The sequence below is a fragment of the Erinaceus europaeus genome, chromosome 12 (assembly GCF_950295315.1).
Source record: "Erinaceus europaeus chromosome 12, mEriEur2.1, whole genome shotgun sequence".
NCBI classification, from domain to species: Eukaryota; Metazoa; Chordata; class Mammalia; order Eulipotyphla; family Erinaceidae; genus Erinaceus; species Erinaceus europaeus.
In genome coordinates this window covers 47,351,313-47,369,951 of record NC_080173.1, presented here as the reverse complement: position 1 = coordinate 47,369,951, position 18,639 = coordinate 47,351,313, and the positions used below count along the sequence as shown (strand labels likewise).

At 46.4% G+C, this 18,639-nt stretch overlaps 1 protein-coding gene across 3 annotated transcripts in view; it reads right to left on the bottom strand.

Annotated features, from left to right (window-relative positions):
- Window positions 1-18,639, bottom strand: part of RAB5C (RAB5C, member RAS oncogene family) — a 37,825-nt gene that overhangs the window by 3,920 nt on the left and 15,266 nt on the right. For all 3 annotated transcript variants that reach the window (XM_007534992.2, XM_060203501.1, XM_060203502.1), the window contains 3 exons: window positions 2,390-2,643; window positions 783-934; window positions 471-593 (listed from right to left, as the gene is read on the bottom strand). In XM_007534992.2, coding sequence (XP_007535054.1) covers window positions 471-593; window positions 783-934; window positions 2,390-2,555 — 441 coding nt within the window. In that variant the 5' untranslated portion in view covers window positions 2,556-2,643. The remainder of the gene's footprint in view (window positions 1-470; window positions 594-782; window positions 935-2,389; window positions 2,644-18,639) is intronic.

Genomic DNA, 18,639 nt, shown 5'->3' with positions numbered 1-18,639 from the left:
GAGAAAGATAGAGGGGGAGAGAAAGAAAGAGAGGGGGAGAGAAAGAGAAGACACCTACAGACCTGTTTCACTGCTTGTGAAGCAACGCCCTGCAGGGGGGGAGCTGGGGGCTCGAACTGGGATCCTTACACCGGCGTAAGGACTGGCCTTGCGCTTTGTGCCATGTGCACTTAACCCACTGCGCTACCACCCAGCCCCCCCCAATAAATTTTTTAACTTGTTTCCTTAAAAGTCAGTTTATAGGGGGGAAAAACCCAAAACAAGTAGAAGCTTCACTATCTGCATCCACACACACCCTTCCTGCCAAAGGAAAAGAACAAGGAGAGGCAGATTCCGTGTAAGCTGGAGTCACAGCAGATCAAAGCTCCCTTGTTGCCTCTTAACTCAGCCCGTCCCCAAACTGGTGACCCACCCAAGGAAAGAGAGTGGTGTTAGCTTCCTCTCCCCCCCAAGTCCCGCCTGTCCCCCACCTGGAATTCCACAGCTCTCTTGCTGGCCAGATCCGCCTTGTTCCCTGCAAGCGCGATGACAATGTTGGGGCTGGCCTGCCTCTGTAACTCCTTCACCCAGTTCTTGGCTCGTGCAAAAGTATCCTGGGGAGACAAGGTCAGAACATCTATGGGATGCAAGAAGTGCTCTTCCCAGGCCCACCCACTGGAGAAGCTCGAGCTGGCAAAGCCAACGTGTCTGAGAATTTTGCTGAGACACCCCCATACAACAGAGGAAATCTGCCCACACCCCCTCCAGCAATACAGAGCTGAGAAGTAAGGGGAACTCTTTACTGTGTTGGTGATGTCATAGACCACGATGGCAGCCTGGGCCCCCCGGTAGTACATGGGGGCCAGGCTGTGATACCGCTCCTGCCCAGCTGTGTCCCAGATCTCAAACTTGACTGTTGTGTCGTCCAAGCAGACAGTCTGTGTAAGGAAGGCCGCTGTAAGAAAGAAGGCGGTGTTACCAAGCAAGAAGAGTGAGAGAAACCACCCCACAAGCAGCTGCTGCTGCACCCAGGCTCTGGTACTTAGAAGTCTTCTACTGAGAAGGGCACTGGACTAGCTCTGTGGGGTCATGAGGCACTGGCAGGAGAAGGGCAAGCAGCCTGCTCTTGAGCTACTGCAGAACACTCTCTCTGAAAAGGATGCAGCTAGAGGCCAGAGAGGGAAAGCTCGGAAGGGTGGATCCCCCTGCCCCTCCTCTTCCTCTTCTACCCTCCCAAGAGAGAACAGTACAGCTGGAAAGCTCACTAATCCCTCAGTTTGCTCAAGCCCAGGGGTGTCGCTGGTCTTTGGTTTCCTGAGGACACTCTCACATACTCAGCTAGGCTGGGGATGCCTGAAAGTACACACTGTTCCAGTGCCAGATGGAGGCAGCTCCCCAAGCACCCTTGCCACCTCTAGGCTGCTGACTCGCCACCCCCACCCCTAGCATTGACCTAGACTCATTCCTCATGGGCCACCTGTATCTTGACCTTCAGGGAACACTGTGACCCCCATCTTTGGCCCAAGCAGGCAGGGGACTAACTATATGGTGCCTACACACACACACACACACACACACACACACACACACACACACACACACAGACACTCCACAGGAGGAAGCTCAGAGCTGAGACTGGCAGGTGGGAGTCCCCTGTCCCCTGGGCCCAGCAAGGACCATGGAGAAGTCTGTGCAGGAAACCTGCTTTCCTTGCTGCCCTCCCCCCACCTCCTGCGAGGCAGGGACAACGCCTCACTTCCCCCTCTCCAGCTCCTGAGTGCTGAGGAGGCAGCAAAAGACTGCTGACATGGCCCGTTTTGTTTCCAGCTGCCTGGAAACCTCCTACCAACCAAGAAGGTAGAGAAGGGATGACTCAGGCCCAAGGTCGGCCCTGGCTCCTCGAAGTTTGTACCGGCCACTGAGGAAGGAGGCTGAGCCCAGACCCTCATATGCTAAATGCTGACCCCTAGGAAGTCCATGGCCAGCTGTGAACTAGAGGTCAGCTTCAGAAAGGCCAGCTCACTCATCAAGTGACCTCCTCATTCCAGAAAGTGGGAGAGACCAGGGCAGAAGCACTGTCTGTGTAAGGACCTATGGAGACCCAGTCTCAAAGCTCCACGGTGCTGGAGGACTAGTCAGTAGAAAGGTCGCAGCCCAGGCCGTGCAAATAATCAAGATGCAGAAACCAGAGAGGAAGCCAGCTTGTGACTCCCAGCCATGCTTATTCTTGTGCTTACTGGGACTCTTAGCTTGGAGACCAACCGAGGATTTGATTCTGGGGTCCAGATGGGGAAGCAGCACTGCTATTCCAGATGTGCTTAGTCTCACGGGGCAGGCAGCTCCCTCTCCTCAATACCAAGCCATTTCTTTGGCTTCCCTAAGGTTGCCTCCACTTCCCTGTGCCACTCACCTCCAATTGTGCTCTCTTGGTACTCGTGGAATTGTCCCTTGACAAAGCGGAGGACGAGGCTGGATTTGCCTACTGCAGACTCCCCCAGCAAGACCAGCTTAAATTGACAGATCTTGTTTCCAGCGGCTGGTCCGTTGGGTCGCGCTGCACCTCCCCGACCCGCCATGGCCCCTCTGCTGTGATGGTACCAGTGAGCGTGGGGGTGGGGCTGGTGCTATGCAGAGAGGCACTTAGTGGGGAGGGGAAACCTCCAACTGCAAGGGAAAAAAACAGAAGTATGGGTGAGTTCAGAGACACAGTAACAATGAGTCTTCTCTCCCTCTACCTTCCAAGCTGGCTGCCTCTCCCCACTCCAACCCAATGTCTAACTCAGAAGTTAGAAGAGTCCTAACTAGTCTGCACTATACATAGCTATTTGAACTACAATTATCTGAACAGTAAAGGAAAAAGTTGTCTCCGAGCATGGGGTTTATGGTTCTGAGCAAACAGACTACCCAGTCCTAAACACACACCCACACCCACACCCACACACACACACACACACACACACACACACACGAGGAATGGGTATATAAACTAGTCTTGTGACAAGTCAGTCTGTAGGCTCTTTGGGTGCCTAAACAATCACCCAGTAGGCTCTAGCTCAGCAAACTACCTGCACTTTGGAGGCTAAGGTCACAGCCGGTCTCTGCGCAAAGGCAGAGTGTGTGGTGAGGCCCATCAGAGAATAGAGAATCTCGGCGGCAACTCCTCAGATAAGGTGCTTGACCAAACTCTAGGGCACCTGGGAACTATGGACTAGTCGATGCAATCTGCTATCAAAATAGCCATTTTGTCCTGCCATCTCCAGAACGACTGACTGACTTTCTCAGTCTGAGGCTGCACTGTATACTGAATCAAAGCCTCATTTCACTCCCTCATCCTGAGTCACCCCTCCCCCACCCCATTTGCTCATTTTCTGATGGGCCAGAAGTCTCACACACATTGAGAAACCAAACACACACAAAACCAAATACATACCAAAGTCAGAACTCTGCTAGCAGTCAGGATGGCTGCCAATTTTTCCTTTTAAAAAGAGACCTCAGTTCCATTCACTACTGGCTGAGGCAGAGGGTGCCTCAGGGAAAGAATAAAAGGGAAGGGAGTCGGGAGGTAGCGCAGTGGGTTAAGCACAGGTGGCACAAAGCGCAAGGACTGGCTTAAGGATACCGGTTCGAGCCCCCGGCTCCCCACCTGCAGGGGAGTCGCTTCACAGGAGGTGAAGCAGGTCTGCAGGTGTCTGTCTTTCTCTCCTCCACTCTCCATTTCTCTCTGTTCTATTAAACAACAATGACATCAATAATAACTATAACAATAAAACAACAAAGGCAACAAAAAAGTGAATAAGGGAGTCGGGTGGTGGCACAGTGGGTTGAGCGCACGTGGCACAGAGCGCAGGGACCGGCGTAAGGATCCCGGTTCGAGCCTCCAGCTCCCCACCTGCAGGGGAGTCGCTTCACAGGCAGTGAAGCAGGTCTGCAGGTGTCTATCTTTCTCTCCCCTCTCTCTCTGTCTTCCCCTCCTCTCTCCATTTCTCTCTGTCCTATCCAACAACAAAAGCAACGTCAACAATGGCAATAATAACCGCAACGAGGCTGCAACAACTAGGGCAACAAAAAGGGGGAAAAATGGCCTCCAGGAGCGGTGGATTCATGGTGCAGGCACCGAGCCCAGCAATAACCCTGGAGGAGAAAAAAAAAAAAAGAAGAAATAAATAAAAATATTTAAAAAAATTTTTTAAAAAGAACAAAGGGGAGGTGTGAGTGGGCAGAGACAAAGAGGGCACCAAGACCGGAACCTCAACAGCGAGTATCCCAGATAACAGCTTCATCACTGGGTTAGTGAAAGCTTCAGCCGCCGCCCCCCCCAGCTTTAGACCTGCAAAGGTGAGAATCCTATCTCTAGAAACCATATAAGATTTTATACTAAAAGATATCAGACATATACAGGATGTTTTAAAAGTAAGTACTGTGAGTAGGTATTCTGCCATAAACACTCAATGTTCAACCTAAGTGGAAAAGAAAAGATTTAGAGTAGACAGTCTGCAGCACAGAAGGGACCCTCAGGCCCTCACTGTTAAAGGAAGTTTAACTGAGAAAGGATGTCTATTGGTAGCAAGCAAATGGTCTACATTCATGACAGACTCTGACAGCAAAGGGCTTGTTATGTTCAACCTCATGTCGATTTTCACATCCAAGTTTTCCCAGCAACTCACTTCAGGAAGAATGAATCACTAACCCAGGAAGGAGTTTTCTTTCTGGATGGGACCAAAGTAAGAAGGTTTGAAATGGGGAGACCACCTCTTCCCAAAAAGCACAAGGAAGTATTGAGGGGCAAGGGGCCCCAATCAGTGATAAATGCCAGTGGGAAATCTTTTATAGTCTAAGATGCTTTCTTTCTCCATCCCAATGTTTACAAGATTCTATGGTCCTTAAGGCAAGGTGTGTACTTTCCACTTCTTTGAGACACCTCCTTTACAATGCCCACACAAATACTGGAAATTCAAATAAGATAGTTTTTAGAGGCAGCTAGCATTTACTGAGCAACTACAAAATAAAAAAATATATCACTTTTCATTTTTTCAAACAGTCTGCTGTTTAGGTACTGAAGTCCCCACTCAAAGTGACCTAACACAGATAGAAGTGACAAAGCCTGGACAAGAACTCAGTTGCTTGTGAGCTCACTGTCACCCTACCATTATAGCAGCTATAGGAAGAATGATGGCGGTGCTGTCCATCTTCTGTGTCTGGTTTCAGGTTTCTGGTTGAAAATGAGGCTCTTTTTGTAGCAGCGGCTTCGCTAGCCTGCCGGACAGTCAGTGTTCTTGCTCTCCCTGAGTGCTTCCAACAGCGGGAGGAGTTGCCCAGGGCCAGGCAGTGATAGCAATAGAGGGAGACTACCATGGAATGAAAAGTTATTACCAAACACAAATCCATGTGACACATGATCTTGGTCAGGTAGACCAGTATGGCACTAGAGAAGGGGCTATGAGTGAATGGGAAAAGAAAAACAGAAGATGAAATTCCAGAATACCCAGAGCAGCTGTGACTGAGACAGCTGGGGTGGGAAGTTAAGTACCCAGCAGCTACAAAGGAGGGGAAAAAATAAGTCTATGTATTGTCCCTATCAAACCAGTGGAGTTCCAAACCTGCTAAGACAGAATCTGATTTTTTTTTTTAACAAGTCAGATGGAGAGACTCATGCAGTAGACCTTACGTCTGTCTGCCTCCTGCAAAAGGCCTCCAATGAAGTTACTCTAATGAGGGTTTGCAAGGTTCCAGTGTTGTTTTCTTTCTAATTGCTGCAGGTACTCCACTTGGCACAAACTGACGGATAACAAGTCCTGCCTGGACAAATGGTCCTGCCTTCCAGGTACACAGGCACTTTCTATGACCTGACGCCTCGTGCTTTTCCTGGCCCCACCAGGTGATCACATGAACAGAGGTATCAAACCTTCCCAACCATAAAGCAGGAAGGAAGCTGACTGTGCTGTGCAGGGCTCCACAGACATGGGGGTGTATACAGTAGGCAAAGCCACACTCAGAGCTAGATATCTTCCCCTCCTAGGTCTATGAAAGCCAGAACACACGAGTGTGCAGGTGGTAGTGGTGATCCATGCACTGAGCTGGCCTGCCACCTGGGTAAAGAAATCTCGCTATGGAAAATCTTTCCTCCTGTACCAAGAAGGAATTACTCAAGGGTGCAGTCAGGTGATGAAATTACAACCAATGGCATAGTGATGCCTTTTTTTCAAAGAAAATTCAAATTATCTTTAACAGTTAAAGCTGTAATAACACACTAACACACACACACACCACCACCACCACCACCACCACCACCACCACCACCACCACCACCACCACAGTATAGAACAGATAAAAAATTTCTTTAAAACAAAACAAAACAACCCAACAGTTTCTTTTTCTTTCTTACCAGAGCACTGATCAGCTCTGGCTTAGTATGGTGGTGCTGGGGGTTGAACCTGGGACCTTTGATGCCTCAGGCATGAGTCTCTTTGCATAGCCATTATGCTGTCTTCCCAGCCCCCAACAGTTTCTTTAACACCAGGAAAAACATGAGAAGGATGCATTTCCTCCTGGATATTTTCCTGATGTTGAAATGGGGAGAACTGCAGGTCCATATGTAAAAGACTCCTTGTCATGAACTGCATTCCTCACCCTCTTAGTCAGAACCTGATTTGTTCAGAGGCCACAAAAGAATGAGTACCAGTCCCAACCTTATGATTTCAGAGATAATGGGGGAGAATTCCAGGACTTGGGGATGGAGGCTCAATGTACCCTTTTCCACAAGACACATGAAAGGGCAGGAAGGATTCAAATTCCTAACCATGGGAGTTGGGCAGTAGCGCAGTGGGTTAAGCGCACATAATGCAAGGACTGGCTTAAGGATCCTGGTTCAAGCCCCCAGCTCCCAACCTGTAGGGGTGAAGCGACTCTGCAGGTGTCTATCTTTCTCTCCCCCTCTCTGTCTTCCCCTCCTTTCTCCATTTCTCTCTGTCCTATATAACAATGACAACATTAATAACAACAACAATAACAACTACACCAATAAAAAAACAAGAGCAACAAAAGATAAAATAAAAAAATATTAAAAAAAAACAAAAAACAAATTTCTAAACACTTGGATCCCATGAACAGGCATAATGGGCACATGTCCAGCCAGAGAAAAGAGAAAAAGAAGGACCCTGATTCTTCTTGCTCTGGACACTACACTACAGATCACTGAGTCTCAAACTTTTTTTTTTTCTTTCATCAGAATCATCTAGATCACTTCGAGAATTAGAGGTGGGTCCGAAAATCAGTGTTTTTAAAATAAGTTCCCTAAGTGACTCCAGGCAGCCCATCTTAGCACAAGAGATGGCTTATACAGGAAAGGAGAAAGTACAAGAGGGAGAAAGACAACCCCCAGATCAATGCTTGGATGAAACAAAGTGGGTCAGGTTGGGGTGAGTCTTGATTTCACTCAACAATAAAGCCTTCCTTCTTCCTTCAAGACATCAGATGCAACTGGAATGTCACTACTGCCCCCAGTCCCCGTAAAGAATATTCACCCTTCCCCTCTCTAATTCATGAGATCACCCATTTTGTATTCATTGTCCTTCTTGTAAAGGGTGAGCAAGTCCAGCAGATGGGTGTCTCTTGTGCTTCCTGTTTGCTTCCGACACTTCCTCAAGTTGACAGTCTGGATAGAAAACTGACTAGAGTAGCCAGGCAGACTCTGTTAACCAGAGGCTGGACCAAGACTGCCTCACTCAAGGTCAGGTTAGATGGACGGGGGAAGATGTGAGAACCAACCAAGTCAGCACACCGGGACCTCCTGAGGGGGCTCTGGCTAGGGATTCTTCTTGAGCTACATTTGACTCTGAAATAAGAATTCCTGAATATTTACCACCACAAGAGCTAGGGCAAGAGAAAACCACAGTAGAAGGAACCTGTTAACTTAAATAGGATATAGCTAGGAATACAGAAGAGGTAACTGGGCTTGAAAAAGGTGAGTAACATTAAAAAGCTCAGATCAGCTGGGGAGATAGCTTATACAAAGACTCAAAATCATAGCTCTTTCTCTTTTATAGGAAACCATCCCTATCTGCAAACCAGACTAGAGGGCAAACTCAAGAGCAGGACTACCCAGACCTGGAGCAAAGAATCTGAAGCAATGAAAACCACAAGCACATTTGCCCTTCCCCAGCATGACTACGAAGTTAGGTTTGGTCTTGAGAAACTGAAGTGGGTTTGGTCAAAGCCAAGCCCCACCATTTATTTGCTGTGGGGTCTTGGCCAAGTTAGACAAGCAGCCATTATCAGTTTCAACCCCTTATCTAGAAGTTGGCATTATTTAATATTAATCATACTGCTTGCTACAAAGGTAAAATGAAACAATGCACGGTGTACACACCACAGTATTAGGCTGAAGGTTAAAGTTCCAGTAAGTGTCAGGCTTTCCAGTATACAAGCAGGCTAGCTAGTTTTGACTCACTAAATGTCAATGAATCAAAGGTCACTAAATATCTAATCATACTCTTCCTAAAGAAGGGGATGAAGGTGAGGTGGGGTGACCTGCCCGGGTGACCACCAGTTAGTAATAGACTCCAACCCAGGAGTCAGTACAGTACCCCCACCAGAAATAGAAAATCCAGAAAATTAACAATGTCATCACATCTATTAAGTCTCGGGATTTTGAGTATGCTTTACCTGAGGGCTTTTCACGGGAAAAATGAGTGGAGCTATAAAAAAATAACAACGAAAAACACTGCTGGATGGAAATGTTCTATTTCTGTGTGTTTAAGGTGGGGGAGGGGGAGATGCCACAGCTCTCACGAATACTATAAGATGTGTGCTCAGTCAGGTAAGGTATCTTCAAATCTCTGAAAAATTTCTACATCCTGATTTGAGACACAGACCAATGGAGATCTACAAACCTAAAAAGTCCGTCAAGATGCAGTGTGAAGGAATCATGTTAAGTGAGATAAGTGAGAAACAGAAGGATGAATATGGGATGATCTCACTCATAGACAGAAGTTGAAAAATCAAGATCAGAAGGGAAAACATTAAGCAGAACTTGGACTGAAGTTGGTGTACTGCATCAAAGTAAAAGACTCTGGAATGGGGGGAGGGTTCAGGTCCTGGAACATGATGGCAGAGGAGGACCTAGTAGAGGTTGTATTGTTATGTGGAAAACGGGGAGATGTTATGTGTGTACAAACTATTGTATTTACTGTCAACTGTAAAACATTAATATCCAATACAAAAATTTTTAGAAAGTCCATCAAGTTGTCCACTTAAGATTGATATGCTGGGGGGGGGTGCAGACAGTGGTGCACCTGGTTAAGTACACACATACAGTTTGCAAGGTCCCAGGTTCAAGCCCCTGGTCCCCACCTGCAGGGGGAAAACTTCACAAGTGGTGATGGAGGGCTGCAGGTGTCTTTCTCTTTCCCTCTCTCTATCTCCCCCCTCCTCTCAATTTCTCTGTCTCTATCCAATAATAAATAAAACTTTTTAAAAAAAGATTGATATGCTATTGCAATAAAAATGTCTTTAAAATGTTGCTGATAGGGAGTCGGGTGGTGGCGCAGCGGCTTAAGTGCACGTGGCACAAAGCGCAAGGACCGGCTCAAGGATCCTGGTTCGAGCCCCCGGTTCCCCACCTGCAGGGGAGTCATTTCACAGGCAGTGAAGCAGTTCTGCAGGTGTCTATCTTTCTTTCCTCCTCTCTGTCTTCCCCTCCTCTCTCCATTTCTCTCTGTCCTATCCAACAACAACGACATCAATAATAACTACAACAATGAAAAACAACAAGGGCAACAAAAGGTAAATATATATATTAAAAAAAAATGTTTCTGGGAGTCAGGCTGTAGCACAGCGGGTTAAGCGCAGGTGGCGCAAAGCACAAGGACCGGCATAAGGATCCCGGTTCGAACCCCGGCTCCCCACCTGCAGGGGAGTCACTTCACAGGCGGTGAAGCAGGTCTGCAGGTGTCTATCTTTCTCTCCTCCTCTCTGTCTTCCCCTCCTCTCTCCATTTCTCTCTGTCCTATCCAACAACGACAACAACAATAATAACTACAACAATAAAACAACAAGGGCAACAAAAGGGAATAAATAAATAAAATTAAAAAATAAATAAAAATAAAAAAATTTTAAAAAATGTTGCTGATATAGAATTTTGCATACAACACTGAAAAATTAAAGATTAAAAATTACATAAAACTGTGGTCCAGAAGGTGGCACAGTGGGTAGAGAACTAAACTCTCAAGCATGAGGTTCTGAATTCAATCCCCAATAGTAGTATATATGTACCAGAGTGATGTTCTGGTCCTTTTTCTCTCCTATCTCTCTCATTAATAAATAAAATAAAAATCATCTTCTTCTTCTCTTCCTCCTCCTCTTTTTTTTTTTTTAAACCAGAGCACTACTCAGGTCTGGCTAAGGATGATGTGGGGGACTGAACCTGGGACTTTGAAGCCTCAGGCATGAGAGTCTCTTTGCATAAACCACTATCTACTCCCGCCCAAAAATAAAATCTTAAAAAAAAATTACATAAAACTTATCTGTATACTCTGTATATAAAGTACTTCCTGACACCTCTTTAGCATAAGTTCAGAATTTAAAAAGTCAATCAAGGGAGTTGGGTGGTAGTGCAGCGGGTTAAGCACACGTGGCACGAAGTGCAAGGACCCGTGTAAGGATCCTAGTTCAAACCCCTGGCTCCACACCTGCGGGAGAGTGGGGGTCGCTTCGCAAGCAGTGAAGCAGGTCTGTAGTTGTCATTCTTCGCCCCCCCGTCTTCCCCTCCTCTCTCCATTTTTCTCTGTCCTATCTATAAGAACGATAACATCAATAACAACAATAAAAAACAAGAGCAACAAAATGGAAAATATTTTTTAAAAAGGTCAATCAAAATATGAATATGTGACCTGGGAGGTGGCAAAGTGGATAAGGCAGTGCATTGTCAAGCGCAAGGTCCTGAGTTCAATCCCTAATAACACATGTACCAGAATGATACTCTGGTTCTACACACACACACACACACACACACACACACACACAGGCACACACAAATAAAACCAAAGATAACCAAATAAGCAGCAAGGTAATAGAATTCAGAATGAACAGTATGTGGCATACATATTAAAGATGATATTTGTTAATGGATTATATATATATACATATATAGTAAGAATGTATGTTACACTTGACTATGAATTAAAGAATTTAAAAGTTGCTTAGAGTTTCATAATACAGGAAGAGGTTGCTTATGTCTTTTCAATAGGAAGAAAGGGATTAAAATGTATAATGCTCTCTAACCAGTCTGGAGAATATGTGCAGAGGGAAAAGGAGTTTAGGGATAGAGGTTGGGAGGATAGAATAAAAGAAGGGGGCAAAAAAAAGGGGGGGGGCATTTTCTGTGTGAGTTGGATTACCGAATGGCTCCACATGGGGCCAATGTCTCATTTGGAGATTTTTAACAGAGGAACCTGTCCCTGGAAGCAGAAGCTAAACAGCCCAAGTTGAGGTTGGAGGAGAATGTGGATGAGGGCATGAAGCCAGGGCTGGGGCTCCTTAGCCCACCAGCAAATCGGGAGACATGGGGGTGATGGATGTAGAAGTGCCACAGCAAAGATGACTCCCTTTCCAGGAGTAGAGAGCTAAGTCATCCCACAGGTGGACTAAAAAATAAACTGGGTCCCTTACCACTAGGTCAGGCTCACTCCCTAACAGAAACTCATCAGTAATAGAATTTACTTAGTTATTTACTTATTTATTTATTATACCAGAGCACTGCTCAGCTCTGGCTTATGGATGCTGGGGATTGAACCTGGGACTTTAGAGCCTAAGGTATGAAAGTCTTTTGCTATTATGGTATCTCCCCCAGCCCAGTAACAGCACCTTGAGAATGAGTAGCTCGACTTCAGCACCACAATGAAGCCCACATGAAGTCCACAAGATATCCAACTGAAGCCACTAAAGCTGCAAAAGATACCAGCATCTGTGGCTCTAAGAGCTCTAAACCTGGGAGACACATGACTGAGTGGTTCTTCACAACACCACATGGGCTGAGCCTCAGGCTCTGTAGAGTCAGCACTAACTTCCAGACTGAGGACCGAAAGTTCCACTCCCCACTCCTTGTCGCACCCACAGGGACGAAGATTGCTGGAGGCGGGGGAGGGGGGTAGGGTACAGGAAGACATCTTCCCATATCTGCTGATACAGCTTGGTCAGTGTGACCTGCCAGACTGTCCACGGATGGGCCCTCAGGACTCACGGGCAGTTCTAGGATTTCCATTCATTGGCTCTGCTGGCCAACAGGGAGCCACCAGTTTGGGTAGTAGTGAGGATGGCCAGGCAGACCGGGGACTGCCTACAGCTGCACTAAGCACGGTTCCTCCTGCCTACTAATTCTAGAGGCACCAGGGGCTCTAGGTCCCACAGTGGCATTTTTTTATATTTATTTATTTTCCCTTTTGTTGCTCTTATTGTTTTTGATTGTTGTTGTAGTTATTATTGTCGTTGCTATTGATGCCGTCATTGTTAGCTAGGACAGAGAGAAAATGGAGAGGGGAGGGGAGGACAGAGAGAGGGGGAGAGAAAGATAGACACCTGCAGACCTGCTTCACTGCCTGTGAAGCGACTCCCCTGCAGGTGGGGAGCCGGGGCTTGAACAGGGATCCTTAAGCCGGCCTTTGCACTTCACACCACATGCACTTAACCCACTGCGCTACCGCCTGGCATTTTAAAAAATATATACTTTATGGGGGTTGGGCAGTAGCACACTAGGTTAAGCCCACATACAGCAAAGTGTAGCACTGGTGTAAGGATCCTGGTTTGAGCCCCCGGCTCCTCACCTGTAGGGGGGGTTTCTTCACAAGTAGTGAAGCAGGTGTCTTTTCTTTCCCCATCTCCCCCTTCTCTCTCAGTTTCTCTCTGCTCTATCCAACAACAGCAGCAACACCAACAAGAATACAATAACAAGGGCAAGAGACTTGCATACTTTAATGATGACTCTTTAGTCACTACCAGGCTATCCCATCACCTGGGGCCCTAGTCAGGGAGCCCTGGGATTCCCACACAGACATGATGGGCCTAGACCTCTAACAGATCCTCTCACCAGTCATTGGTCATCCATCAGGAACAACATAATGGACTCCTCTGTGGGCCCCTATCGGACCTGGCCCTCAATGTGAATCAACAATGGTAGGGGATGTTCTATTCTCCAAAGGGAGGTTGGATAGCATACTCTACCTACCACCCAGAGATGATGGGTCCTTGAAATTGGCACAGCCTGGAATGTCCCTAGCCGTGACCATGGAATGCGAGCTCAGACCTACAGGGATGCAGAGGTTATATAGGCCCCTGTGCTGAACATGGGCCCCAAATCAGATCGATGGCATATACATTTAACAATATTTATATACTTTCCCCATATTTGGGAGCTACTCTCTTCCCTGATCCAGCTTTCTAGTCTTTTTTCCAACTATGACACCATCCTACCAAACAACAGTTTAGGTCACCTGCACATTAGATGTCAGGCTCAGGCAAAAACTAGTTGGGTAATGGGCCCTTGGAATACACCTAAAATAGACCTACTAGCTTTTTCCAAAACGGAGACCCCGAATTTCCATCTGCAATATTCTTGCCTTTAGGTTCATGATTAGTCAACAATTTGCTCTTTTTTTTTTAAGATTTTTAAAACTATATTTATTTCCTTATTGTTGCCCTTGTTTTTTGTTTTTGTTTTTTTAAAGAATTTATTTATTCATGAGAAAGACAGGAGTAGAGAAAGAACCAGACATCACTCTGGCACATGTGCTGCCGGGGATTGAACTTGGGACCTCATGGCTGAGAATCCAATGTTTTATCTACTATGCCACCTTCTGGAACACAACCCTTGTTGTTTTTATTGTTGTTGCAGTTATTATTGTTGTTGATGTTGTCGTTGTTGGATAGGACAGAGAGAAATGGTGAGAGGAGGGGAAGACATAGAGGGGGAGAGAAAGATAGACACCTGCAAACCTGCTTCACCGCCTGTGAAGGGACTCCCCTGCAGGTGGGGAGCCAGGGGCTTGAACGCTCTACTTTCTATCTTAACTCTCTTTTAGCCACAAGGTTCCAGATGCTACCATGATGCCAACCGGACTTCCCAGGACAGACAACCCCACCATATGTCCCGGAATCCTGCTTCCCCAGATCCCTGCCCCACTAAAGAGAGAGACAGGCTAGGAGTATGGATCGAACTGTCAACGTCCATGTGCAGTGGGGAAGCAATTACAGAAGCCAGACATTCTACCTTCTGAATCCTATAATGACCCTGGGTCCATGCTCCCAGAGGGTTAAAGAATAGGAAAGGTATCAGGGAGTGAATGGGGTATGGAGTTCTGGTGGCGAGAACTGTGCGGAATTGTACCCCTCTTTTCCTATGGTCTTGTCAGTGTTTCCATCTTATAAATAAAAACTTAAAAAAAAAAAGAGGGGAGTCGGGAGGTAGCACAGCAGGTTAAGTGCATGTGGCGCGAAGCGCAAGGACCAGAGTAAAAATCCCGGTTCCAGCCCCGGCTCCCCACCTGCAGAGGAGTCGCTTCACAGGCAGTGAAGCAGGTCTGCAGGTGTCTATCTCTCCACCCCCCCCCCCGTCTTCCCCTCCTCTCTCCATTTCTCTCTGTCCTATCTAACAACCACAACATAAATAACAATAACAATAATAACTACAACAACAATAAAGCAAGGGCAACAAAAGAGAAAATAAATATAAAAAAATTTTTTTTTAAAAAGAAAAGAATAACAGGCACAAAAACTACGGGAAGAAGACGGCCTCCAGAAGCAGTGGGTTCATAGTGCAGGTGCAGAGCCAGAAATAACCCTGGAGGCAACATATTATTATTATTATTATTGTACAGGATAGCATAATGGTTATGCAAAGAGACTCTCATGCCTGCGGCTCCAAAATTCCAGGTTCAATCTCCTGTACCACCATCAGCCAGAGCTGAGCAGTGCTCAGGTTTAAAAAAAAAAAAAAATTAAAAAAAAAAAAAAGAAGAAAGATAAGAGGAGAAACAGAAAGAAAACCACACATCACTGTAATACAGGCACTGCTAGGGATCCAGCCTGGGGCCTCATACTTGAGAATCCAGTGCTTTATCCACTGTGCCACCCCCTGGATCACCTCACAATGGCATTTGTTTATTTATTTATTTATGTAGCCTCCAGGTTACTGCTGGGGCTCGGCCTGCAGTACAAATCTACTGCTGCTGGACGACATTTTTTTCATTTTTTTGCCCTTCTTGTTGTTGTTATTGTTGCTGTTGCTGTTGGACAGGACAAAGAAAAATTGAGAGAGGAGGGGAAGACAAAAAGGAGGAAAGTCAGGAGTCAGGCGGTAGCGCAGCAGGTTAAGCACAGGTGGCACAAAGCGCAGGGACCGGCGTAAAGATTCCGGTTCGAGGCCCCGGCTCCCCACCTGCAGGGGAGCTGCTTCACAGGCGGTGAAGCAGGTCTGCAGGTGTCTATCTTTCTCTCCCCCTCCTCTCTCCATTTTTCTCTGTCCTATCCAACAACGATGGCATGAATAATAACAACTACAATAACAATAAAAAGCAATGGCAACAAAAGGGGAGATAAAAAAAACTTTTAAAAAAGTCTAAAAAAAAAAAAAAAGATAAAACACCTGCAGGTGGGATGCCAGGGGCTCAAACCGGGATCCTAAAGTCAGTCCCTGCACACCACCCTATGTGTGCTTAACCTGCTGTGCTACTGCCTGCCCCCTACAGTGGCATTCTTAATAAGGTCTGGCCTCTGAGTCAGTACACTTCAGTCAGCAAGGCTGGAACAGGTTCTCTGGTTCTAACTGGGGCAACTCCTAAGAAGCCTTGAGCAAAAGCTCGACCTGAAGCCTGGAACTTTCTGCAGCACAACTCTACATATACATTCAGCTCCAGGGTGTGGTGGGGAGTGGGCCAAGGTTGTGTAGTGGCTCATGTCCCAACTCATAACTCTTCATATGCAAAGCCATGTGGGAGGCCAAGAGATCCAGTCAAGTCATGGATTCTTCCTTGACTCCAGGATGGAGCACAACAGGTGGAAACCAGCCAGGATGGATATAGGATCTCAGCTGATACAAGCCTCACCAGTGCTCTGTATTTGATTTGCTCAGGCAGTTGCTATGTACTTAGGACAGTTCAAACTGAAATCTTATAAATGGAGTGTCCACTTCCCTCTGCCTCAGAAAGGTTTCTGAAGGGGCCAGAGATGGCAGTCAGGACAGCTGCTGCTTCTGCTGTCCAAGGCCCAGAAAGACTCTAACCTCTGTTCAAGGTTGGAGTCAGCAGCAGCACCTATTAACAGCTACTCATGCTAACAACTGACACCTTTCACAAACCCTGTCTTTACAAAAAAAAAAAAAAAAATCAAGGAAATCAACTTAATCCACTACCTTCTCTTTGTCTTGGTCTCAGTTTATAAGCAGGGGGCAGAGACAAGCAGGGGAAAAGTGACTTAGGTATCAGATACCAGAAAACCTTTAGTTAATAGACCACACACTGCTAAGAGGCTGCTCAACTCAAAAGAAATAAGGCAGCAGCCCAGGAAGTGGTATAATGGCTACAGTGCTGGTTCCAAAAGCATGAGGTCCTGAGTTTGATTCTCCAGCACTGCATGTGCCAGAGTGGTGCTCTGATTCTCTCTCTCTGCCATGTTAGGAAGAAAGGGAGGGAGGAAGTGGGGGGGGGGGTTCTCGCTATGGGATCTGAGGAATTATGGGTGCTCTCAGAAGCCTAGGTGCCAATGAACAATATTTTAGGTCAAAATTTTCTTTCTTTTTGCTGAACAGAAGGAAGAATGGTCGGTTCCAGGCAAAGAAACCAGGGAATGAATGGGTCTAAAGATGTTTTTGTGAATGAGTCACACTTCAACTCCCATGGTCCCAAATTTTCTCAAGATTGTTAAATGGGAAGAGGTTGGAGAACTTAGGGACTTGATGGCTGAGAGTAAGAAAGCAAAAGAAATTTGTAGCACTTGCTATGGATGAAAAGGATCACACCATAAAATTCTCAAAGGGACATTCTACGTTTTCTTGAACAGCACTAAACATCAAGCCTGAAGCTTGAATGTGCTCGTGAATGTGGTGAAGCAAGCCTACAACACAGGCATGACTTAAGTTAGATTTGGCAAATGAATGGGAGCGCCTAAAGACTTAAAATACGCATCAATCAGGGCTAGGGAGGCTGCATAATGGCTATGGAAAAAGACTGTCATGCCTAGGGTACCGAAGATCCCAGGTTCAGTCCCCAGCACCACCATACGCCATAGCTGAGCAGTGCTCCAGTAAAACACAAAATGGGAGTGGTGGTGGTAGCGCACTGGGTTAAGCACACATAGTACGAAGCGCAGGGACCTGCTCAGGGATCCGGATTTAAACCTCTAGCTCTCCACCTGGAGGGGAATCGCTTCACAAGCAGTGAAGCAAGTCTGCAGATGTCTAGCTTTCTTTTTAAAAAATATTTATTATTTATTTATTCCCTTTTGTTGCCCTTGTTTTAATGTTGTAGTTATTATTGTTATTGTTACTGATGTCATTGTTGTTGGATAGGACAGAGAGGGAGAGAGGAGGGGAAGACAGAGGGGGAGCCGGGGGCTCAAACCAGGATCCTTATGCCGGTCCTTGTGCTTTGCGCCACCTGCACTTAACCCGCTGCGCTACTGCCCGACTCCCAGGTGTCCCAGGTGTCTTTCTATGCCCCTCTCTGTCTTCCCCTCCTCCCTCAGTTTTTCTCTGTCCTATCCAATAGCAACAACAACAGCAATTAAAAAAAAAAAAAAAAAGATGTCCTCCAGGAGCAGTGGATTCATAGTGCAGGCACCAAGCTCCAGTGATAACCCTGGTGGCAAAAACAAATACACAAAAAACCCACACATCCATCAGATGGCTGTGATTCCCCTTATAGATCCACAGCTCAGATGGCAAAAGGCAAGACCCCTCTCTCAAGTTCCTTCTATATTCAAGTTCAAGAGCTCTAAAGCTGAGTCAGACATACTTCAGTTCAAGTCCTGGAGTCATCACTTAGTGAGTGACTGGCCCTAAGATGTGTCACTGTACTCATTTCCTTATATGTAAATGTGGGGACCAGTAAGTACCAGCCATCTCTTTTCCCAGGGCTGTTGGGAAGACAATACATGTTAATACTCTTAGCAAAGCCTGGCTACTCACACATTCCTTTTGCTTCCAGCTTCCCTGGACCCTAATCCTGAGTGTCTTTCATTTGGAGAAAATGCTGGACGGGACAACTGCTATGGTGTGAATGCTTGTTTCCCTGAAAAATCCAAATGTTGAAATCTTAATCCCCAATGTGATAATATTTGAAGGTGGGGCTTTAGGAAGGTGATGAGATCAGAGGGGCAGAGCTTCCCATGACTGGGATTAGTAACCATTTAAAAGAAGTTCCAGAGGATTTCCACACCCCTTCTACCACGTGAGGACACAGCAAGAAGTCAGCAGTCAGCTACTGGAAGGAAGGAAGGAAGAAAGCCTTGACCAGAATCTGACCAAGCAGGAGCCCTGATTTTGGATCCCCAACTGTGAATAAACCATTTCTGTTGTTTGCAAGTCACCCAGTTCGTAGTGTTTTATTATGGCAGTTCAAATAGATAAATATGACTTAAACTAGTCTCCTAGAAAAGCCAGTGCACACCTGATGTTTT